Source organism: Myripristis murdjan, chromosome 11 (genome assembly GCF_902150065.1).
Source record: "Myripristis murdjan chromosome 11, fMyrMur1.1, whole genome shotgun sequence".
NCBI lineage: Eukaryota > Metazoa > Chordata > Actinopteri > Holocentriformes > Holocentridae > Myripristis > Myripristis murdjan.
The window spans coordinates 3,056,024-3,080,241 of record NC_043990.1 but is presented as its reverse complement, the minus strand read 5'-3'; the positions used below and the strand labels follow the sequence as shown (position 1 = coordinate 3,080,241).

The window sequence follows — 24,218 nt, the reverse complement described above, 5'->3', positions numbered from 1 at the left end:
GCTGCTCGGTAAAGCAGAGTGAGACGTGCTGTTTTAATGAGATCCTCCTCTGTTCCACCAAACAAACCTTATCTAACCGGCTGAGGTCCTGCACGTTTTTACCGCTCCGCTCCCTCGGCTAACTCCCATCACCAATCAGCATCACCGCGCGTCTTCAAACAGCTTCGACGTCCCGCGCCTCGTTTCAACACGCAGCCGCGGCCGCAACTTTGGTACGACCGGGGCGGCGAAATTAATTATGAGATTAATCAAGCAATATGAGTTTAGTTTCTCTGACGGACGGTTGTTAAATGAAGTGGAACAGACACACAGTCTCTGTGATTTAAATATGCACAACTCAACGCTGGGCTCATGAAAAGAACAGATCATGTAGAATTACATCAAGCAGAAGAGAGCAGCAACTCATGGCGGGTTTGTCCTTTATTTCCAGCCAATTCTGCTTAACTTATCATTCATCATTAATTCATCACTTTAAAATGAGAAACCTCTTGTTTTGTTTATTGTAAAAACTTTATTGTAAATGTGCTCCTGGGCCAAAAAAAAAATAAAAATAAAATAAAAGATCCTTCTGTCACTTATCTCCGCCCAAAGTTTTTATGGTGTGAAGACGCTCCACATGTCACTGTAACTGTGTGCAGGTCACTGTTTATGCTGCCATTTTGCTTATTGATACCTATTATATGTTGCTGAGGTATTATTATTTAATATGTACATATCCTGAATTACAATTACATGGACCTCCATTGTATTTATAAGTCAACCAGTTACCCTTCCAGTGATTTCAAACAGGTGCTTCAACTAAGTCACTGGTTTATGTGGTAAAATGGGAATAACAGCTTTTTACAGGCGGCCAATCCTGGCCCTGATGAGACTCGCTGTGATTGGTCAGATAATCTCACATCACACACGACAGGCGGCCTTCAACGCCGCAAGCCGATAAATATGACCGAGAGCAAAATGTCTCAAATATCATTTCGAGTTTCGACAAACACACACATTTTTAAAGCTTTTTGTGATCCTTTGCACCAGGATCTGCTTTTTTCTGTGCATATTGTCGTATCTCAGTCCAGACGCTTTTACTTCCTACACACTTTTAGCGGTTACTTCATGGCACAGCAGGAGGCGAACATAAAACACGAAACCAGTAACACCCTCACACACTTTACTGTCGTTTCACTTAGAAAAGCCCACTGTGTTCCTGATGATAGTCATGAAAGAAAAAAGTATGTTAAATACAATTTTAATCACTAAATCATTATTTTACCCGCGATTCAGTTTGAGGTTCAGCTCTGAGCTCGGCTGCATCGACATCAAACAACACGAGGAGACTTGCATGACCTTTTTCACAGTTTTCTGACACCCACAGAAACTTTTTGGGCGCTCTCTGATTTTCATGCATTAGGATTTGTGCCAGTCACGGCTGAAAGACGGCCAGCAGCTGAAAAAAAAACAAAAAACCTCCGAAACGAGGACAAGAAGCCACGACAGAGCTGAGAGAAAAGTCCAGCTCATTCAGCGGTGGTGAACAAATTATAAAACTGCATTTGGGTTGATTCTTGTGTGTTTTTTCATGTATTTATCCAGGCAATCACATTCCTCCACCCTCTCTCGTGTAATAAAGGCTGGAGTAAATGCTGGTGTGTTGTACGCAGCAGAGCAGCAATAAAAAAAAGGGACATTTTACTAAATTCCTCTAGAAAAACAGTGTGGATGCAGCAGTGGAGTTTTCTCTGTTTCTGCACTGCTAATGAGAGCGGAGCTACAGGACAAAGAGCTGAGGAGCCGATCTGAAGGCAGACGGTCAGATCTTCAGCGTCTGACGGGAAACGGGAAGACGCTGACGGGCCAAACAGAGGAGCCTGAACCCCGATCTCCATCTTTCATTAAACAGCAGACATCAGCCGCTCAGAGCTCCTCCTCACCCGGCCTGCAGCTCATTATCTTCACTGTGCATTAACCTGCTCACTGGATTTTTGATTAATCGTTTAGCATATAAAATTAAAGCTCAAGTCTGATTGTCTTTTTTAGTCCGACTCACAGCCAAACCCCCCCACAAAGTATTAATTTCATAAAGACATGAACGGAGAAAAGGGAGGGAGCCTCAGCATCGCCGTGAAGCTGGAATCTGATGAATAGTCTTAGTCATTTATGAGGTATAAACACCAAGCATCGTCTATTATCAAAATTAGGATTGATTAAGTTCCCGTCCACTGACGTATCGATTAAGCAACTCATCATTTTGGCACCACTTTGCAGATTTTATCACAGATTAATGATCAAATTATGCGCCCTGTGAATGAATTCTTCACTATGAAAAGCAGAAATCTGCATATTCATCTAAAGATTTAAAGGTGATGGTTACTGGCAAAGAAAAAAAAGTCACTTAAGCCTTAAAACATCAGACCTCAGAAACTCAAACTGCCAACCTGCAGGGCTCCCAAACATTTTTCTCATTCATTTTATTTTATGGCTTTGACCGGATATTCTAGGCTTCAGTGTCCAGTATCATGTTTAATATTGCATTTCTGCCAGCTGGCTGTATAAACCTACAGCTGCACTGGTTTTTCCACAAAAACATGTGACATGACAGCTGCACAAAATGTGGCTAAGATTTTTAATCCAAGCCCAAAAGTTGTGAAAGAGCTTTTCCGGGTGTTTCCAGAGACTCTGGTCCTGACTCTGTGAGCACGGGACTCGTTTTCCTCTCGATTCGGCAGCAGCTTCCACCGTTTCAGCGGCTCGGCCCGGCTCGGCTCGGCTCGTTCGACTAAAAGCCCGGCAGCGACGCTCCCGCCTCGTTATTTCAGCTTCCTGTCTGACTCCAGTCAAAACATTTCCACTGTGAGAAAAATGTGTTTTGACAAGACAGAAAGAAAAAAAAAAAAAGTCTTGGATAATGAAGGCTGACTCAAAGGAGTCTCCCTCAACACACACACACAGTGGAAAAATCAAGCTCTCTCTCCAGACACACACACACACACACACAGCACTAGACTGATATATTAATGTGCCGATATCGACTTTGTCAAATATTTAAGACATAATCCAGGTTTCTCCTCTGATCACAGCGACCCAATACCCAATCAATAACCAATTTCCCCTCAGGGATCAATACAGTATTCCTGATTCTGACAGAATCTAGAAATCCTGCAGCTATTTTTATTCATTTATTTGATCCATCTAACTGTTCAATAATGTTTTCATGTAACTTTTAATATCTCAGTCAGGGTGATATGGACCAAACTAATTATTATGCATCATATATCACATGCAGAACTGTATGCTGCATAATCCAACTGTCACGGATGCGCTGAGCTGCAAAGATTAATCTGACATTTTTACCTCTGATAATAACCCATGATTTATTTCAGGTCTCTTCTTGTGAGATTTTTTTTAAATAAGAAATTCCAGAAGCGCGCATAAACACCATAAATCCAAGACAAATATACTTGATAAATGACTCAAATGATAACTCAACCGTCAGAATTATAAGTGATTAATTTCCTATTCATCAGCCAACAGCTTCAGCACTTCAGTAGAAATGGTTTTGTGTCCCATGAGGATCTGGAAAATGCATCTCAGCTGCTTTTCCACCACGAGAAGAATAAAAAAATCATCTGTTTTAGGACTGGACGATTCAGACAAAATCTAATATGACAATATCTTTAACCAAATACACTGATGTTTATATTGTGACGATACAGCAGGGATGATGATTTTTGCTTAATAATCATCAGTGATGTGGATATGATGGGCAAGCAGGTGCAGACAAATAAAGAGGAACAACAGTCTAATAAGTTCAGAAAAGTGCATTTCTTTACAGTAACGCAGCCTTTAAATCCAGGAAAGGACATGATTAATGCCATATCACCATATTACAACATCTGACTCAAAGGAGTCTCCCTCAACACACTGAAACCCAGACAGCTAGCTGAACCTAGATATCATGTGGGGTTTCAGACTGAAACCCCACATGATATCTAGGTTCACATCACGGTATTGATAAGATATCGAAAATATCACCCAGCTCTGGTTTCTTGGCATGAAAATGTTTAAGTTAAAAAAAAAAAAAAAAAAAAAAAAAAAGACTATTATTTAATCCTCGGGCTGAACAATATGTGGTTATCATATTGTTGCGTGATATTAAATAATTGAAACGGAATAGCCTAGATATGGACAAAATCAGATTTAGTGCTAGGGTTAGCCTCAGGCAGTGATTGATCTGTTCTGATCAATAAAAAACTTTCTGAAGTAACTGCATCTCCTACATCCAGTTTTTTTTTTTTTTTTTTTAATTTTATTTTAAGGAGGCTTAATTTCCACTGGGGCTATTTTTAATTTCTTAATTTCTTCAACAATTTAATAATAGTAATACACATAATAATAATTTAATAATTCCATGCTGTGCAGCTAATCTAATCTGAATTTGTTAGTAATCTTAGTTAAACTAGAATCAGGCGATGCTTGTTTGTTTGTTTGTTTGTTTGTTTGTACTTGATATTGAATATATGACTTACTATTGAACCTATGTGACTTTTCCCACCAGGACAAGATCAAAAATCATCAATCGGCATGAAAATGGTTAAATTAAAAACGGACTGTTACTTCAGCCTGATGAATGTCTGTATCGGCCCTGGAAGCCCATATCGGTCGGACCCTGCAAACTTCCCACCCGGGTGACAAGCCCTCGGCCCGGGTCAGAAGTCACATGTGTGTCCCTCACCTTGGGCGATGGCTATGGACTCGAAGCTCTGCAGCTCCCGCAGCAGGCAGCTCCTCTCTGCGGGCTGCAGCCGGTAGATGAAGTCCTTGGCTCTCTTCGGGGAGTTCAGCGGCTCCCGCGGCTCGTTCCGCCGGTGCGTCCCCATCCAGCGGCCCGGGGCGCGGCGCTCCGAGCCCGGCGGCCGCGGCGCTGCGGCCACCCGAGGGACTCCCGGCGTTGACTTTTGGAAAACCGGTCGGAAAGCTCTTTGTAGGCAAAGCCGGATCATTATCGTGGCGGAAACCTCAACAGATAACGTTAGTTAATCCAAAAAAAATCCGATAAAAGTGTCAAACTGTCGGCTCTCCCGGCGCCAACCGCCGTCACCGCTCCCCGTGCCAGCGACGCCGCCGCCCCGCAGAAGTTCCTCTCCTCTCCGCTCTCGCTTCTCTAACAAATAGAAAGCTGATTACTTTTATCGTGTGTTTCTCCGAGGCTCGTTTCAGCGCTAAAGCAGCCGTCCATGTCCCGCTGTGGTGCCGCCCGCCGCCCGGCTGGCTCCCGGTCCCTCGGCTCGCCGCTCCGGAGTTTTGGGAAGCGACCTGACGCCTCGCAAACACACAGCGAACTACTTCTTCTTCCTCGGTGGTGTTTGATCCGGCTGAGAGGCGCACTACCGCCACCAGCTGGCCCGAGGCGTGTACAGCAAGCGGCCCCGCAGGCAGAGGGCAGGTGGACTCGGGTAACTACACCTGTTGAGTATGGAGGACTAAAAGGGACAGAATGAAATAAATAAATACATCTTTAAATAAATACTTAAAAGTGTCATTAATTAATTAAAATGGGAATTAAATAAATAAATGTGTCATTAAATGTGCCATTAATTCATTAAAATACCAGCTCATTTAATGTAAAAACATATATATAATTATTTCACTATTTAATTAATTATTTCATGGACCGGTGTTGCAGTGCTTCATGATATTCTCGTCCTCCATAGTAGAGTCCACGCGCTGCAGACTTTATTAAAACATGATTACATTTTGAAGTGGACCCTTGTATTTTTTTGCAACCTGAGCCTGTTTTTCTCATGCCCGATGTCCAGGAAATTTCCATTAGATATTAAAAAATTGCTATCACTTGAAATTGACGACTTCCCAATTTTTGATGTCACTTATATTTTTTTTTAAATACACAATCTTAGTGCTTCAGTTTCAGATTTAATTAATATTATTATAATGGGTAAAAAATTCATTGTTGTGAGTAGAAAATAACAACCTTTCCTTTTTTTGGTTTATTAATGATTTTAATTTATTTTTTTATTTTTTTTATCACTCTAAAAAATACATTCTAGCAGAATCATAAGAAAGGTGTGTAGGGATGTATGCTTTGATTTATGTTTTTTATGCCTTTGCTCCTGTGTATTTTTTTTCTCTGCCTTGTTTTTTGCATAGTGTATAAAACCCCCACCTCATTTTTTTTCCTTCATTTTTTCTTTGGTTTATTAACTTGGAGTGTTTGTATATTCATAATTATGTTCAATATAAAAAAAGTCTATTGGGAAAAAACAGATTCTTTAAAAAAGTTAACAGTGTCATAGAATATTTTGCCTGCAGCTTTAACACAGAGAGCTGACAGTGAAAAGTCCCAGTAATTTGTTTTGTACAACCGTGTATTTATTTACAGTGGCATATCAGGGCCATTGTAAGAGGAAAAATTTGAAAAAATAAATAAATATATGTATATATATATATATATATATATATGAGAAAAAACTTGGATATTCTCTGAGATTAAAGTGGTAAATTTATGAGAAAAAAACTCAGAAATTCTGACATTAAAGCTGTAATATATATATATATATATATATATATATATATATATATATATATATATAAATTTGGAAATTCTGACATTAAAGCTGTAAAATAATGAAAACATTGTAAAGTTGCAAATATACAAGAAAAAATTCAGAATGCTGAGGACTTTGTTAGTTTAATGGATGTTTTAATGGATGGGCACTGCTTTACTGTGAGTTTGCACAGCTCAGCCTGTTAAAGTGTCTTTGCTGTTTGTGTCTTTATGCTCATAACAAAAAGTATAAATCCCCCCGCAGCCCACCCCTCCCAATCTATCAGTCAATCTATACAATAAAATAAAATACTAAAAAATGCTTTCAAGTTTAATACCTTGTTTAATGATCAGGAAACATTTTTCACTGTTATTATTTAAAGATTTGATGAGCAGTAACCCTGAGAGATGCGTCACAACAGAAACTGTACTTCTCCAAAATGATGAAACGGCGCCATCCACTGGTCATCATCAGCATTTCCCTTTCCTGTCAAACTGCTGAATGAAATAAACATCACACTTTTTATTATGGATTATTCCTACAGAGACAGTCTGACTCTGAAAGTGTGTTGTGTGTGTCACACGCACTAACCTGTGTGTATTGTGTTTATTCGGAGGCTCGTTTAAAGGAGGTGTTGCTGATTTTGGAGATACAGGCCAAAGGCAATATCAAAGATGATTTTATTTACATAAATCTCTTTTTAAAACAAAAGGCAAAGTGAACAGCTTTGACCTCTCAGAAAGCTCCAGAACAACCGGCCCAGTGATCAAAGTCCTTCATGGCTTCGTGACCAAAAAGCACAGCTTCTCAGTCGGGTGAAGACCCCGAGCCCCGAGCCGCCGGGAGCACCAGCGGCTCGTTTCCAGCAGAGGAGCCCGGAGCCGCTCGGGGCCGCGGGGGTCTTGACACGGTAATACTCAGAGTTGTGCTTGAAAGCTTATTCATTAACAAGAGAAACGCAGAACCAAGAGAAAGACTGAGCCGCTCTGCCCTCAGTTTCCACAGCTTCCTGCCTCTGTCTGCCGCTCAAGACTCTCTGCAGCTGAACACCAGCACATGTATGAAATGACAGAGGCTTTGCATCAGCATCAAGAGGGTAATTATGAGTTTGCTGCAGCCGAGCAGCATCTTCCCATATATATATAGATTTATATATCTTTTTTTTCACACTCTTCCAGGCCTGCGAAGGAACCCTGAGACTAGAAATGTAGTTTGAGAATTCAGGAAGGTGCAGTGGTTCGATTCTGGATGTCGATGGAACAAGAGCCCCCTGCTTTTGCTTTCACCTCGGAAATGAAAAGTTATGCTACGACATTATTAAAAAAAAAAAAAAAAAAAAAAAAAAAGATAGCACAAATTTTTATTTTTTTTTGTTTGTTTTTAAAGGAACTTAAAGTCTCTGATTGACAATTTCCCATACTGGATCCCCTACTGTTTTAAGGGAGAATAAATGAGGAACATTGATGATCATTATACAGTCAAGAGAAACAGAAAGTGAACCCTCTTCCAGTTTTATGGTTTCACCTTCAGGACGTAATAAAAAAAAAAAAAAAAAAAAAAAATCACCCGAAACTTGGTGACTGACTCACGGGCTGTTCTCACACACGGCTCCTGCATTTTCGGCTGAATTTTTGCTCAATAAATTCGTGACCTGGTGGAATCTGGTGTGTGTTGTTCCACACCTGAGGTTAGATTTACCTCGTTTTAGGAGCTGCTGAGGATCAGTCAGTTATTTATTATGTCCTGACACGTAAAGCCATAGAACTGAAGGAGGGTGTACTTTCTCTTTCTCCTGTCTGTGAAGCCTAACCCTGCATTCAACACCATGCAATCAGATTGTTCCCACACCAGCACCGTCATCGTGTCTTCTCAATTCTGAGTCCAAGACAAACAGTTTAAATAAAATCAACGCCGATCTGCGCGAAGAGAGAGGGGCGGGAAAAAAAAACACATATTTGAAAACAACCTTTTCTCTTAGTCTAAGGGAAAAAGTGTGCACGTGTTTGTTTTATTATTCCATGTACAAAAACGTACACAAATGTAAGCGAGGTCACACAAGAGACCAGTAGTAAGTAATGACAGAGGTATATCAGTGATTACAGTAGCAAGTCACTTTTAATCACACAGACCTCTCTCTCTCTCTCTCTCTCTCTCTCTCTCTCTCTCTCTCTCTCTCTCTCTCTCTTCCTCTCTCGCTCGCTGGTGCAGAGCCGACAGAAAGTTTACTCCTCTGCCTTCATTTATTCTCCTTCCAAATTTCTGTCTGTCTTCCATCTCTCTCTCTCTCTCTCTCTCTCTCTTCATCTTTTCTTTGTTTCTCTGTCAGGAAAGCAGCGAGCTCACCAGTGCCTCCCCTACAAAACACAAGGGAACGTGAACTGCATCTTTAAGACATCACCTAAAGCACATTACATGTCGGCAGGCACACACGCATGCTCGCACATGCTCACACACACACACACACACACACACACACACGCATGGGCTGCACAACTGACAGAAAACCAATACTCAAAAAAAAAAAAAAGAAAAGAAAAAAACAGCTATTGAAACTCTAAAATCTTCTGTCAGTTCTTTGTCACAGTTGTATCTCACAGCTTCCTCAGAAAGGCGCAGCTGTGCAGAATCCCCGGCAGCGACAACGTTTTGGAGAAAATCTGTTATTTAAACTCTAATTTAAACTGAACAATGTGCATCAGTTTTAATGCTAAAGAAAAAAAAAGTCGAACAAGCCACGCTGTGCCAAGACTTGCATCTTAATCTTAAAATTGAGGAGGTATTTAAAAAAAAAAAAAAAAAAAAAAAAAGATTTTGGTCTACATCATGCAGCCCCAGCACACACACACACACACACACACACACACACACATTGAATAAGAGCAGCAGTTTCACTTTCCACAAGCCCTTATTGAGCAAAAACCCGAAACTCAAAAGCAAAACAAAAAGAAACTAAAAAGAAAAAGAAATGACATCCCTGACATTTTTCAAGAACAAATTAAGATGCTGTTGTTTTTTTTTAATATCTTTTTTTTTTTAACTTATATAATAAAGATATATTTATTAATTTCTCTATAGATCTGTAGCGGTCAGTCTCCGGTGGAGTCTGTGTCATCGTTGATGTAGTCCTCCTCTATCGGCGTGCCGCCGTTCTGAGTCCCCCACTCGTCCTCGTCGTACTCTATACTGTCATTGTCCTCCAGCAGCTCGTTCTCCGCCTCCGGCCCCGCGGCGGCGAGCGCGGCGGCGTCCGCTCTCTCCGCCGGCAGCTCGGCGTCGGGCTGGCCCCGCTCGTCCTCGCCCGGCGGCGGGGCGGCGGCGGCGGCGTCCTGCGGCGCGGCGTAGCCCCCGTTGTTGTTGGAGAAGGCGGCCCGGTCTCGGCTCTCCTCCTCCACGTAAACCCTCTGGTGGCACATGGGACACGTGTCCTGGATGTACAGCCACTTCCTCAGGCACAGCGCGTGGAAGTAGTGGTGGCAGGGCGTGATGCGGGCCGAGGTGGCGAACTCCTGGTAGCAGATGGCGCACACGTCCTCGATGTCCCGCAGCTGCTCGCCGCGCACCTCCGGCAGCGAGTTGATCTTCTTGACGGCCGTGCGGCGGTTGATGAAGGTCTTCCAGCCGTTCTTGGCCTGCAGGTAGATGTTGAAGTAGGCGTGCAGGCACATCATGCAGGCGCGGATCTTGCTGCCCGACTCGAACATCATGGTGTAGGCGCCGTTGCCGAACATGATGACGCCGAAGAGGAACTCGATGACGTTGCCCGTGGAGCGCACGTAGTAGACGTAGTCGTCCAGCTTCTCCCACAGCACGTTGTAGAAGCCGTCGACCATGAAGAGGCCGTAGACCGTCAGCGACACCACCACCTGCAGGGAACCGGGGTTTATTATAAAGGTATAATAAAGGAACTACGAGGCGTCACGTGTCTTTATATTTCATGATATTCCAGAAATGACATGACCCGCAGCCACCCTGGTTTCATCTCTACGATCGAACAGATTTGAAACACTGAATGGGTAAAAGCCGAAGCTCCCCGTCCTCACCTTGAGGCAGAGCTCGACGCAGAAGGCGGTGACGGCGAACAGCCAGGTGTTGAGGGCGTAGTGGTGCCACAGGGCGTAGCTGAGCGCCACGGGCAGCACGAAGAGCGCCAGCGACACCAGCAGCACGGGGAAGTGGCGGCGGAAGGAGGAGACGTGCGAGGCGCTCAGGGACATGAGGACGGGGTCGGTCATGCCGTGGATGAAGTGCAGGATGGCTGTCAGCAGAAGGCACATGTTGCGGCTCAGGCGGACCTGCGGGGGGCGACACCGGACGAGATTTCCCCATTAAAAAAAACAACAACAACAACAACAACAACAAAAAAAAAATCAGCAAAATCTGCAGAGTCGCTCACCTCCACAGAGCGAAAGGTCGCTCAGATAAAACTGCCAAATCAACACATCTGCTTTTACAAACACAAGCTGCAGTTCTGTCGCTTTCAATGACAGAACTGCACAAAAACTATACAGCTGAGGGTCGCAGAATTACTTTTTACGATACTCAGTTTTCAGGCTCCTTGTATGGATGTTTTGTTCAGCTGTTCTGAGTCGGTGTGTCACCTACGACGACACACTGAGGACACCGCAGGGAGGAAAAGAAATTTACAGAGGCAGGGGTACTCAGAATTTTTTAGATTAAAATCATAGATCTACGAAAAAAAAAAAATTATGAGATTATAAAGCTGCAAATTTGTGAGAAAAAACTAAAATTTTGAGATTAAAATCATAGATTTATGAGAAAAAAAAAATCAAAGTTTTGGGAGAAAATAGAAAATTCTGTGATTATAATGTCACAGATTAATGGGAAAAGACTGAGATTAAAGTTGTAAATTTATAAGAGACAAAACTCAAAAATTTGTGAAAAAACAGAAATTCTGAGATTATAAAGTCACACATTTAAGAGAAAAAAAACTGTGAAAAAAAGTTTTCTTCAGTTTTGCAGTGTGCAGCTGATCCAACTAGTGAGCCATGTGGTTCCTTTATAACTGTAAGAGTAAAGGGAAAAACATTTTCTCGTATATTTGTGACTTTATAAATCACAGAATTTTCAAGCTTTTTTCCTCATAAATGTACGACTTTACTCTTGGAAATTCAGAGTTTTTTTTTTTTCTCACAATACTAAACCCCCCGCCCCCCAGGCTCCATAATGTTTTTCCTCCCTACAGTGGCCCTAACACACCGTCAGTCACCTGATTGATCCTATGCTGGTTAATAATTTATTGGTTGATCCAGGTGTTATGCAGCAGGCTGTAGTTTAAGCTGTTTATTTTCTGTCCAGCACTGTAAGGCATCACGATTAAAATCATAGCGTGAGGTCTTTGCCGGTACCTGGCCCTAAGTAAACAAAATATATTGAACACTGTGAGTGTGTGTCCTCGGGCCTGAAGCCTCCTGTGTGCCGGGGCGTGGCCAAAAACACGGAGACACAAAGCCTGTGATGAGGGGAAAACACAGCCTCCAGTGTGTTTTCAGCGGGTTTCACGCCTCACCGAGCGGGTCGGAGCCCCGGGCGCCGACGGAGTTATGACTCATTCGTCTGCTGAGAACCGGCTCGTATCTGATTAATGCAACTGTACATTAGGGTGCATCAAATTAACATGGTGAAATTTTAATTCCAAAATATCAATTTGGCTGGCATTGCATTTTGTTCCTATTCATGTACAAATGACTTTTGCAAAGTTTTGTGGAAATCCATTGAGATTTAGGGGTACCAGCTAACACGCGAACTTCTGTGAAATGTCAAAAAATGTGCATTTTTTAGTCTATTTGCCAAATGGTTGACCCAGAAAGGTTAAATAAGGTGAACTTTTATACAGAAACATGTTCTATAGGGTAACTCAAGCAAAATTAGTTTGTTTGCCCTTTGGATAACTTTGGGGATTTCTTAGAATTCACCTTTCAAGATTCTTCATTTACGACAGCTTATAGACAAATGAATGGAGGGCAATAGGACAACTTTGCGTGGCCTGTGGACCTGCCTGTGGGTTGGATCCACACCAACATTTTAGGGTTTCTAGGTTGGCCAATGCTTCACCTTTTTCTTTATGTTTGTGCAGCAGAGATGGACGTCAGACACAAATATAAAGTTTAACTGACTTTACTGTTACACACAAGGGACAATAGTGAGACACTTAAAAGAACAAACCCTAGTGGAAACTCACACAACCTAATGATAAGAACTGACAAAACGTAAATGCTCAGTCTGTGCCAGAGTCCGCCCCACTGAGCAACATCACCAGGGAGAGAGAGGGAATGGAAATGGTACCTTGAACCTAGCTGGTGCATCCCACCCAAAATGTCTCCAGCTAGTCTGGCTGGGACCAGGGGTTGCCAACCGTCCCTTGAAATACAGAATCGTCCCATATTTGGCAACCAAAACACACGTCCCGTATTGAACCAATAAGGGATGTACTTTGTCCCTTATTTTTGAGAGTCTGCCCCCTCTCCCGCTGTTTGACCAATGAGCGGAGCTCATTCACACACGTCAGTGAGTGTACACTTCGTTCATTGGTGGAAGCGCTGTCACTCAGTTGCTAAGCTACAAAGTGCCTGCCCATAGCAACAGCAGCAGGTACCCGGGAGCCAGGAGACAAAGGCGCACCAGTCTGCGCCGGGCTGAGCGCAGCGCGAGGCTGGTGCCAGCGCCCAAATTGAAAATATTTTAACTTGGGCGCAGCACCCAGTGACAACACCTCGGTGCATCCAATAGGAGGGAATAATAATTAATAGCGTGCGGCCCAAACCGCGTGCTGTGTGAAAGCCCCTTAAACGAATAATGAATAATTGCAGTGTTACAGTCAGTGCATTACCACTGTTAACATTTTGTGATTGAAGCCTGTTTATTTTGTAATTTTCCAAAGAAGTGTGATATGGCCTCATTTCAGTATTAACCTCTGAGCAAACTAGGACTAACTTTTTTTTTTCTTTTCTGCGTGAAAGTTGGCAACCCTACAGTTGGTGAGGACAGCATCTTAGCTGGATCCTGGGGTTTGTTGTGTTGTACAGTGCCTGAGAATGAAAAGGATACAAGGACAAGGATAGGGTTTACAATCATATCTTAGCATACCTAACATCACTCAATTATGATGTACCATGCATGCATAAGCCTCAAATCTAAGCTCTACATCGTCTAACTTCATCATTACAATGAGAACTTACAGTAACATCACTACCAGAGTGACTAGCTGCACTCAAATAAACCTTTCTTTAAAATGTTAATTGAACAGCTTCAATGCTACACTCAATAAAGATGAGACATCAATACTCTGAATAGGATATTGCCTACTCTAAAATACTGTTGATGATAAGCTTAATAGCTTAGCTAACATAGCTAGCTAACTGTGGCTAGCAAGTTAACCTTAGATGTAATGAGCACCAAATACCTCTAAATATGACTACATTTCACTCAAAGTATTTCAGTATACAAAGAAACAACTGCAGATATGGTAATTACATGTAGTAAGTGTATACATACCTAACACAAAAATATAAATATCTCCTCAGTTTTCTTGAGGTGCAGTCTTTTTTTTTTTTTTTTTTTTACATCAGAGCTCTATGGTGACCGGTTAGCACTGTTGCCCCTTTATCCACAGAAACACATGTGAGCTGGCACCCCTAAACCTTCATGTATTGGAAAAATATTTTGCATGTGTTGTTAAAACATATATTGGAACACTTTTAGCACCCAGCCATATCAAAATTCAAAAATTTTATTTTTTGATGCACCCTACTGTACATGTTAAACTGGCATGCGGCTAACATTAGCTTTGTTTGGCTGGAGCTGCGGCTGCTTGTTACTGGGTTCAGACCAGTAACAAGGACAACGTGCACTCCTTTAAATAAAAAAAAAAAGAATCCTCTGTATTATGTAAAGTGTGTTTTGCTAAAAAGTTTCATCTCTGCCCCGTCAGAGTTCAAACAGCAGCGGTGTGTGTGTGTGTGTGTGTGTGTGTGTGTGTTGGTTTAAAGGTGGATTTTCCAGTTCCGTCCCATTGACTTCTGTGTTAATTATCACATTATAGCAGAGCAAATTTAATGAATTTAATTGAATTTGTAACGCCGACGATGTGATGTTGTCCCTTCCTTCTTTAAACGTCCCTCGACATGGAGGGACAGGAAGTGACATGAGAGAGCAGGAAGACACAGCAACAACAACAACAACAACAACAACAGAGTAAAGAAGAAAGAAAACAAAGGGGAGCGAAGCTACATTAACTAGTTCTGTGTCGTTTCATAATCCTTCATGATCCTCGGCTGCTGGTGTTTTAAAATACAAACTGTCACATAAATCAGAGAATCGTCGGCAAAGCGTTTTAGCTCCGCACCAAAATGATGGAATTCCCTGCCCGACGCTGTAAGAGCTGCAGGAACGTTTTTAATCCACAACTGAAAACTTATTTATTCAATATTGCTTTTAACTATTTATGCCCTTGTGCTGCACCTCTCTGCATGGCCTCAATGAACAAAGACCATGAGTTAATGTTTTCGATGTTAGACCCATGCATACGGGCAAATATTTACACCCTGTTTAATGGCTAGGATGAGCTGAGGGGTCCTGGGGGGTGGGAGGGAAGGGTTTGAATTGAGTTTGTCTGGAAATTGTCTGAGTGCTTGCTTTATGTCAATGTGCTTATGTTGAATGTTTCATACATGTTGTACTTTGTTTTATGTGTTATACAAAAAATAAAAATACTTGATCACAAAAAAAAACATTGCTTTTAACTGTCACACTTCCTTTGTTTTATTCCTTTACTCTGTTCTTTTCCATATTTTATTGTTTTTTGTCTTCCTTTGCTTTACATGTTTTGTCTTCCTTTGTTTCTAAATCTTTTACTGATTCTATTTCTTCATTTGTTTTATCTCCATCTTTTATTAATGTTATCGACATTTGTTTTTTGCTGCCTCTATTTTTTCAATTGATCACTTTGTTTTGCTTTTTTTTGTATTTGCACTTTAAACTACTTGTTTTTGTTTTATTCTCGTTTTTTTTTTTCACTTTATAATAAAAGCAATTTGAGCCACACCCTATGTATGAAAGGTGTTATATAAATAAAGTGTTATTATTCTTGATATGATTATTAAACGTTCAGAAACACAGTGAACATCAGCGTCAGATCAGCTGTGGAGGCTTTGTATATGTTGTCACCTCAGACTGAGGACTTATCAATCAATCAGTCAATCAATCAATCAATCAATCAAATGCTGTCATAATTACCAGGCGTTCCTCTGGGTCCAGGCTGCTGAGGCCCGTCTGCAGAGCCAGGATGAAGAACAGAACCGGAGCCACGAAGCCCAGACGCTTGTCCTCCTCCTCTGTCGAGCCTGATGGACACAAGACGGACAGATCAGGGACACGACGACACGACGAACACAAAGAACACATGTGGACTGCAGGCTCTGGGGCCCAAACTGCATGGGATTAGCAGAAGGTGGGCGTGTCTGCAAAGGGGAGAGCCGTGGCTGCCCAGAGAACCCATTTTCATTCACACATCTGGAGGTCAGAGGTCAAGGGACCCCGCTGGAAACAGACATGCCAGATTATCACTCGCAAAATTTCACCGAACTTTGGAGCGATATTTAGCCTCCTTGTGACAGCCTAGCATGACGTGCTTGGTACCAACAGATTCCTGAGGTCGTCTAGTTTCATATGCCATACCAGAATCTTTACTTTAAATCAATTCAGTGATTAAAAAATTGAAAAATTGTTTACAAAAAATGCAACACTTTAACGAATCGAGTTCATTATAGTTGTTATATTAGACACTTAACTGCATACTTAGGTATCATAGTCCTAGTGAACACACACACACACACACACACACTCGGGTACCTATGAATGCGAGGATGCTGAGGCCCAGGTAGTGAGCGACGGAGGAGATGACGGCGCTCATGCCGAGCACGGTCAGCGTGGAGTCGCAGCCGGAGATGATCAGGTTGCTGGACAGATCCCAGAAGACGTCCCAGCTCAGCAGGTAGCCCTGCAGGTAACCATGGAGACGGCTTAGTCGCACAAATACACACACACACGCAAGTCACACTTCTTTTTCCTGTGAGCAACAGCGTGCCTTTTTTTTTTATTATTATTTCAACCAGTTCATTTTTGCAGATGCTCTTAGGTTTTGGAAAATAAAAATGTGAATCTGAAGATTTGTTCTCTGTACGATCTGCCTCCCAAACAAAGGCAAGAGAAATGACCCAATGCAAATGTCAAAACTCTCTCTGAGCAAATAGCTCAGTTTTAATACTGAGATGATGTTGTGGGGATGAATATTGGTGCTTCTGACAAACAAGAGACTTCTGATAAACAGTAATAACAGTAATAAACAGGGATGTGGATATGATGGCCGACCAAGCAGAGGCACATGAAGGAGCAGCTGCAACAGAAAACCGTTTTGATATTAGGTTGATTCTCTGGACAGCGATGCGATAACTGCTGACATCACAAAGTCAGCCACGATTTGATTTTGTTCTGATTCAATTCAGGGGCACATGATCAAAATGAGACCGTGTCACCATGTCCATTTGAATCAGTTACATCAAAATGCTGTTTTCCTGTTTTAGCTGCTTGTCCAGGTTCGTCATGTTTCCTGAGTATTTTATCTTCTGGTGCTGTCTGAATACGGCGTGCGATTTGTCAGTTGACCCATTTTTTTCTCTCCCAAATCCAAAATATTTCCACAATGCTGATTTATTTGCAAAAGGGGAACAGATTTCCTTATAATCCTTATGGTCTGTTTCTTGGCTCTGTTTTCTGCCTGGTGCCGTCACTGTCTGAGCGTTTAGGAAAGTGCTGTGCTTGGAACACAATAGCAACAGAGCCATACCATGGGAATTTCAAAATAAAAGTGTATCTCTAATATGGATTGATTCACTAAATATCAATTATATTGAATCGTTGATCATTATATTGATGTTTCAGTCCAGATCAATGGATTGTTGCACCCCTACATATTACAATATCCAAAACCCCAGAGCAGATCTACTTTCACATAATATTTGTAAACCTATCCTGATCATCACCTGGCTGTTTCAGATCTTACCTGCGGGTCAGAGCCGCCGTCTGCAGCGCCTCCTGTGGCGTCGCCGCTCTCCCTCCTCACCGCCCTCACCACGTAGACCAGGATGAGCGCCTGCGCGGTGACCCGGGTCAACCAGAACACCCGCAGCACGTCGGGGAAGCGGATCCTCTTCCAGGTGTCCTCCAGCAGCAGCTGCAGCCCGTAGATCCGGTACATGTGCCGCACCAGCAGGTAGACGTAGCGGCACGAGTAGTAGAACCACTTGAGCCTCATGGCGAGGCACACGGCCGTGTTGAGGGCCAGCGCCAGGCCCGAGAACACGGCCACCAGCTGCCGGACGTCGGTGGGCAGCTCGATCATCAGCCCCCACAGAGGGATCATGATGTCCAGGACGACCAGCGCGGCGAACGCCGACTGCAGGTTGAGCAGGAACACGTAGCCGACGCCGAACAGCAGCTGGACGGCGGCCATGCCCAGCCACAGCGTCGGCCCGTTCCTGGGCAGCAGCCTGAAGCCCAGCGCCGCCTTGTAGTAGGCGCTGTAGAAGTCTATGTGCGAGGTGGCGTAGTAGTTGATGAGGACGGCCGCCATGCCGAGGAGAACGGCGAAGAACAGCGTGTAGAACTTAAACAAGGCCTTCTGGGAGAGAACCAGCACCACGCTGGAGACGAGGATGCCTGCAGCAAACAGAGGACAAACAAACAGATCAGAGCAACACCACTGGTCTGGTAATCAATCATTCAACAGAGAGAAAACTGTCTGCATGGTTCATGATCAATATATTTTAAAATTAATATTTGTTTGTTTTTTTTGGCTGCTGGTCAGACTAAGGAGGACCTCACTTTGGGCTGCGATCACTTCCCATCAGGCCTTGGCTGTTTGTCTCACACCTTCCACACCCAGAAGCCCTTTCACACTGCACAGGCTGCAGCCAGCACAGGACTTTGTTTAGCCTCGAGTCTCTCTGCTACTCATTAACCCGGCCCTGCAGCTAGCTCTGGGTTCAGGACTCACACTGACACTGAAAGCCAGGGGTCATGTCTTCAGAAAACCTGCAGCACAGTTTCAATTGGACAATAAAAATTCTATTGGCTTTGTCGCAACCTTGATTCACGCTACAGAGCCGAACCGTGGCTTTTTGGAGAGACTCCTAAAAGCTCAGGGCCCCTGACCTGGAGCAGCTCTGGGCGAGCTCACAACAGAGAGGGGATCTCCAACATTTTAAGCTCCAAGTGTGAGAAGATCTTCACCCAGGGCTGAAAGAGGTGTGAAAATGATGATTCATACGTTTTCAGACTGAATCAAATAAATTAGCTGATTGGAAAAAGACATTCTGATGGATTAGCAGCCGTGTTTGTTTTCATGTGTGATTGTGTCATGGATTTGTGTTTTTTTTTTTTTTGTTTTGTTTTTTTTTCTTTTTCTGGCTGCTGGTCAGATTTAGGACGACATTTGAAGGCACCACTTTGGGCTCTGCTCACTTCCCACCAGACTTTTGTTTTCATTTTTGGCACTTTTATACACTAAATGATTAACCGATTAAATGGAAAAAACTGATGACAATGAAATAATCATCAGCTGAAGCCCTGAAATCGAGGCACAACATGCTGAAAGGATCTGACAACATCTGGCAGGTCAGAGCAGGTCATTTCAGTCAATCCATAAATTAATGAATTTTAGGTGAATTTTGAAACGCTGAAGGGTTTGGGACTAAAGCGGTTAAAGAGTCCATGTGAACGTTCTGCGGCGCCATGATCCCGACATCACCGCAGAGGAACACGCAACGGGGGGAAGCAGACGCCAAAACCAGCCAATGATAACGCTCAGTTTCAACATTAAAAACACAACAGTGACAAAAAGACAGACAGACACAGAGCAAACTAAGAGACACGTCTTCCAGCTGTGCAGAACATACATGACGAACCCACAGCTCCATATAGAAGCGTGTTCAGGTCACGTGGCTGTAATTACATAGCAAGTGTGAGCATACTTTCCACATGAAGCGAGTGTGTGTGTGACACCGAGCGGCTGCAGACGAGCTCAACCGGTCGGACCGACGGCAGCTTTTTAATCGCGGCGCTATCGCCATGGCAACACTGTCATCAAGAGGGAGACGCTGCTGCGATGTTCACAAACATGAACACGTGTAACTGCACGTCAGGTAAGCAGCAGCTGAGGGAACACGGCACGTTATGGGGAAAGAGGTCAGGAGAGACACTGAAGCTGCGTATACAATCGATATTTTGATGATTTTTAAAGTTTTATACGAGATTATTTCAGCACAAATGAGGCCAAACTGAAGTTTCATTTTGAAAACTGTTAAAAGTGCAAGAAAACAAAATGTGACTGGGATCCTTTTTGTTGGTGTTAGTTTGAGCTCTTAGTTTTAAAGGCAAATCCTGCAACTTTTTTCTGATGCACATGACTCTGAATACGGTTCAGAAAACAATTATTTTTATAATAAGGGCAAAAAAATGTAGGGGTTCGGAGGTGAGACACTAAAAAAAAGGTCTAAAAGCAAATCGTCGGACATTTCCTAAAGTTGTTCTTGTTTAGTTTTGACATTAACTCCAGCATGAATCTTCACACCTTAACTCCAAAGTTTCAAACACTTCCTACAGTTTCCTTCTTGTCCACACAAATAAAGCACTGCATGCTGGGAGCACGGCCATCAACAGAGTCGGAAACACACCTGTCACCTGTTCTACCACAGGAACCCGAGGAACCCTGATGAGGCCCTGAGGAACGCCCGGGGGAACTGAGGAACAGTTTCAAGTCCCCGTGAAATGACCTCACATGTCCTCTACTGCATTTCATGGCGTCTTTAACATCAGCACTAACCTCTGCCACTCCTCTACGTCCTCACTGTGCAGCCGGGGTTTGTTCGAATCCACAGAATCTACTTTATTTTGAAATTCTAACAGTGATCCCAAACATGAGCTGCTGAACTCCAGGGAGAAATGAGTCTAAAATGATGCACAGGGCATGCAGATCTTTTCTATCTGATGTGATTCTGCAGCCATAAAACAAAACAACAGCGTCTTGATTTTGAATATTTCCCTCAGTGTCAGAGTGATGGAGCTTCAGTGGGTTAAATCTTAAACATAATGCAGTTAAAGTGCTGAATAATGTGACTGATGGCAGCTACACGGTGAGTTTTAGCTGCGCTCGTCTTTACGGGTTCACCTGGTTGAGGAAACAGGAGCCTAACAGGGCTGCAGTCTGACCCAGTTTGAAGGCGTCTGCTCCGGCCTCCTGTCCTACCAACCAGCTGAGAAAAGCAAACGTCCAAAGGTCTGGAAACCTCACTAACTGGCAATTATGCAACCCGCTGCTTGTTATCCGTGCACGGTGTTGGCCTGCCGGGGAGTGTGTTCACACCGCGGCCGCAAACGTTGACTGAGAAGGGAACGAAATGAAACTAATGCAGAGGAAAAGACAAACATGTAAGCTGCATCTGTGGAGTCCAGCTGTGTAGAGTTTGGACTGACTGACCCCCCCTCGTAAAGTTTTGTATTTTTCATTAATTTTCATTAGACAAAGACTAAAAACCAAACACATTTTCTGTATGTATTTACTTTACTTTAGTTAGTTTTGTAGCCTCACAACACTGTTTCGGTTCATTTTCATTTTTTCTCTTAAGTCTATTTTTTCAAGCTTAGCATTAGTTTTTAATTAAGTTTTAGTTAACTGTAATAACCTTGCCGCGGGCGTACAGTCATTCCAAATCAACAGCTAATATTTGCGTTGCACATTAGAAGTCAGTATGTTGGTAATGTTTTACCAGAACAAGTCATCTGGCTGACCATGTTAAAACCATGATGCACCAATCAGACAAATCCCAGTAAACAGCAGAACAGAAATGTCTCTTTTTATCAGTGTGTCACTGGCAGTTTCTTAAAAAAAAAAAAAAAAAAAAAAAAACATATTAAGACAACTGCCAACATTATATGATATGTGTTGTGTTGTTTCACAGTGTTTGACTGGTGCATCACGGGCTGCACAGAATAAACAGGGGAGACAATATTTGACAACACATCAAACCAAACCAGCCGTACCTGTCTATCCTATTTAATCAAAGTTTGGTTCATTACATAAGTAAAGGATGTTGTCGGCTTAATATTTTAGGCCGGTAAGTATCAGCTCCGCCTGCACAATCGAATCCAAACCAACTGTTGTGCCATGAAGTTTCCTGTCCTGCGGCCTGTAATGCTCAGCTTGTCTTGTTTTCACAGTAACAGAGGAGTTCATTCACCTCTGTGTTTGGCATTGAGCTCATAGGACTGCACTTTACTGGCAGCTGTTTCCACTATTCTGTCCCACCTCATTGTAAATAGATACGTAGGACCAAAAAATCAGAAACACTCCTCTCAGTATAATGCAGTCCAGTAGCAGACCTCTGCAAAGTACAACCTCAGGAATAAACACAGAATTAAAGAGACACATTCTGCACACAAACTGAACATTATAAACTTTGTTGAAAGGGGGTGCAGGGGGAGCTGATGAAGTGTGTGTGTGTGTGTGTGTGTGTGTGTGTGTGTGTGTGTGTGTGTGTGTGTGTACCTGGTATTGCTAATGTTGTGGGGACATAAATCTGTTTACACAGTCACGTTGTGGGGACTCGCCTCCCTTGTGGGGACAAAAAGCAAGTCCTCATAAGTGAAAATCATTAATTTTAGGGTGAAGACTTGCCCTGCGTTCCAAATCGCATACTTATACTTTTTACTTTTAGTATGTACTGCAGCTGCCCTTACAAAGTATGTAGTTTAGTATGTATTGGGACATACTAATTCTTTTTTTCCCTACTAAATAGTATGGTAGTATGGGTATTGGAACGCAGGGTTGATTTAAAGCTAAGATAACTTTAGGGTTAAGGTTAGGGTTAGGGTTAGGGTTAGGGTTAAGGTTAGGATAAGTCTCCAGGAAATGAATGTAAGTCAATGTAATGTCCTCTGAAGTGATGGAAACACGAGTGTGTGTGTGTGTGTGTGTGTGTGTGTGTGTGTGTGTGTGTGAGAGAGAGAGAGAGAGAGAGAGAGAGAGAGAGAGAGAGTGTGTGTGTGTGTGTGTGTGTGTGTGTGTGTGTGTGTGTGTGTGTGTGTGTGAAGTGGTCAGGGGAGGCTTCCTCTGCAGGCACCGGGTCACAGAGGCAGGCAATATTAGCCGGATAGCAGGAAAGTAGAGCGGGTTAAATATAAAGCAAACCGGGAGTTTAAACGGTTAAGCAGTCAGACAGCCGTGTGTGTGTGCGTGTGCGTGTGTGTGTGTGTGCCTTGCTAAATCGGCTTTCCCCGGTGTGAGTCGGTCAGCCTGCCGTGGCCCTGACAGCTGACACGGTGTGAGCTAACCCGGCTCTGCCCTCTCCCCCCGCCGGGCGCCGCGGCCGGCCGGGCTGCGGGCTCCGGAGCCGCGCCGCCCGGGTCGCTGTCATGCTTACCGATGACTCGGACAAACACCTTCCCCGCTGCCCCGGCCCATCCCGACCCGGGGTCATAGTAAGAGTTAAAGATGGCGTCGATGATGAAGATGCAGGGGACTCGCAGCGCCACATCCAGCACGACCAAGGCCTGCTGGCCGATCCGGACCTGAGTGGACGCCATGCGGCCTCGGGGCGGCTTTCAGTCCCGGAGGCTCCGTGTCTCCATGAAACGATGGAGGAGAAATCCGCAGCCACCGCCGTCGCTCGTCTTCCCGTCTCGTTTGTGTTTTTACTGAACGGGGAACCTGACGTCCGCCATCTCCGCTCCGCTCCAACCCTCCTGTTGCTACGCGAGGAACGCGGAAGTCCCGAGCCTCTTCCGTCGTGACGTGTGCCGGCGTCAGAGGGTGTGGCGTTACGTAAGAGGCACGTCTGGGCTCTCTGCTAAGTTGAGAGATACTTAAAGTCTTTTTGCTTGAATTCAACTTTAATCTAAAGTCTCTAAGAATTATAAACGATAAAAAAATGAACTATTCTTACAGTATTACCACAGCCTGGAATTTTGTTACAATTAATGAATGTAATCTTGTTCTTTGCGTGACCAATGTATGTACTCTTTTCCTTCCCTCTTTACTTAATTTTACGTCCTTTTATTTACTTATTTATTTACTACCAGCATTTTATTGTAATTGCATGACACTGAGTAATACTCTATATTTTTGTCTGTTTGTTTTTGTTGTTGTTGTTGTTGTTGTTGTTGTTTTTGTTTCTATCCAAACGTGTTTGTATTAATCTGAATTGTCAATAAAGATTTTGAAAAAAAAAAAAAAAAAAGGCTAAAGGACGTCTTCCTTTTGTTTTCATTAAAATAAATAAATAATATTTCTTCATTAAAAAAAAAAAAAAAAAAGCTCAGATATTTTCTAAAATCAAACCATTAATCCTCCTGCAAACCTCAAATTTACTAATTTAATCATCGAAAAAATGATTGTAACTATTTTTTTTTTTTACCCAAGTTTATGTGTCAGGTACTGCAATTAAATTCAAATCAAAGGCTTTATTGGCATCAAAGTGACAAAAACAATTGTGCCAAAGCAACAAAGTACAATGTGTTCACATGCCACAGTAACAGAGGTGTTCATTCACTTCTGTGTTTGGCATTGAGCTCATAGTTAGTGCTGCTGTTGTA

General features: G+C 43.0%; 2 protein-coding genes across 3 annotated transcripts in view; both read right to left on the bottom strand.

The window, feature by feature from the left end:
* tmem65 (transmembrane protein 65) overlaps positions 1 to 5,325 on the bottom strand; it is a 45,421-nt gene extending 40,096 nt beyond the window's left edge. For both annotated transcript variants that reach the window (XM_030064145.1, XM_030064144.1), the window contains exon 1: positions 4,724 to 5,325. In XM_030064145.1, the coding sequence (XP_029920005.1) occupies positions 4,724 to 4,991 (268 nt within the window). In that variant the 5' untranslated portion in view covers positions 4,992 to 5,325. The remainder of the gene's footprint in view (positions 1 to 4,723) is intronic.
* A 1,891-nt stretch (positions 5,326 to 7,216) lies between these two features.
* rnf139 (ring finger protein 139) lies at positions 7,217 to 23,438 on the bottom strand. Its single transcript, XM_030064006.1, has 6 exons — positions 23,048 to 23,438; positions 17,632 to 18,287; positions 16,422 to 16,569; positions 15,807 to 15,913; positions 10,595 to 10,846; positions 7,217 to 10,417 (listed from the first exon to the last, which is right to left on the bottom strand). The coding sequence occupies exons 1-6, from the start codon at positions 23,208 to 23,210 to the stop codon at positions 9,641 to 9,643; spliced, it is 2,103 nt and encodes a 700-aa protein (XP_029919866.1). The 5' UTR covers positions 23,211 to 23,438; the 3' UTR covers positions 7,217 to 9,640.
* Positions 23,439 to 24,218: the final 780 nt, after the last annotated feature.

Coding starts and splice junctions, on each gene's coding strand:
- rnf139 (XM_030064006.1), bottom strand. CDS start 23,210: ATGGCGTCCACTCAGGTCCGGATCGGCCAGCAGGCCTTGGTCGTGCTG. Junction 16,570..17,631: donor ACGGCGGCTCTGACCCGCAG/GTAAGATCTGAA, acceptor GGTTACCTGCAG/GGCTACCTGCTGAGCTGGGA. Junction 10,418..10,594: donor GCGTCGAGCTCTGCCTCAAG/GTGAGGACGGGG, acceptor GGTTCCCTGCAG/GTGGTGGTGTCGCTGACGGT.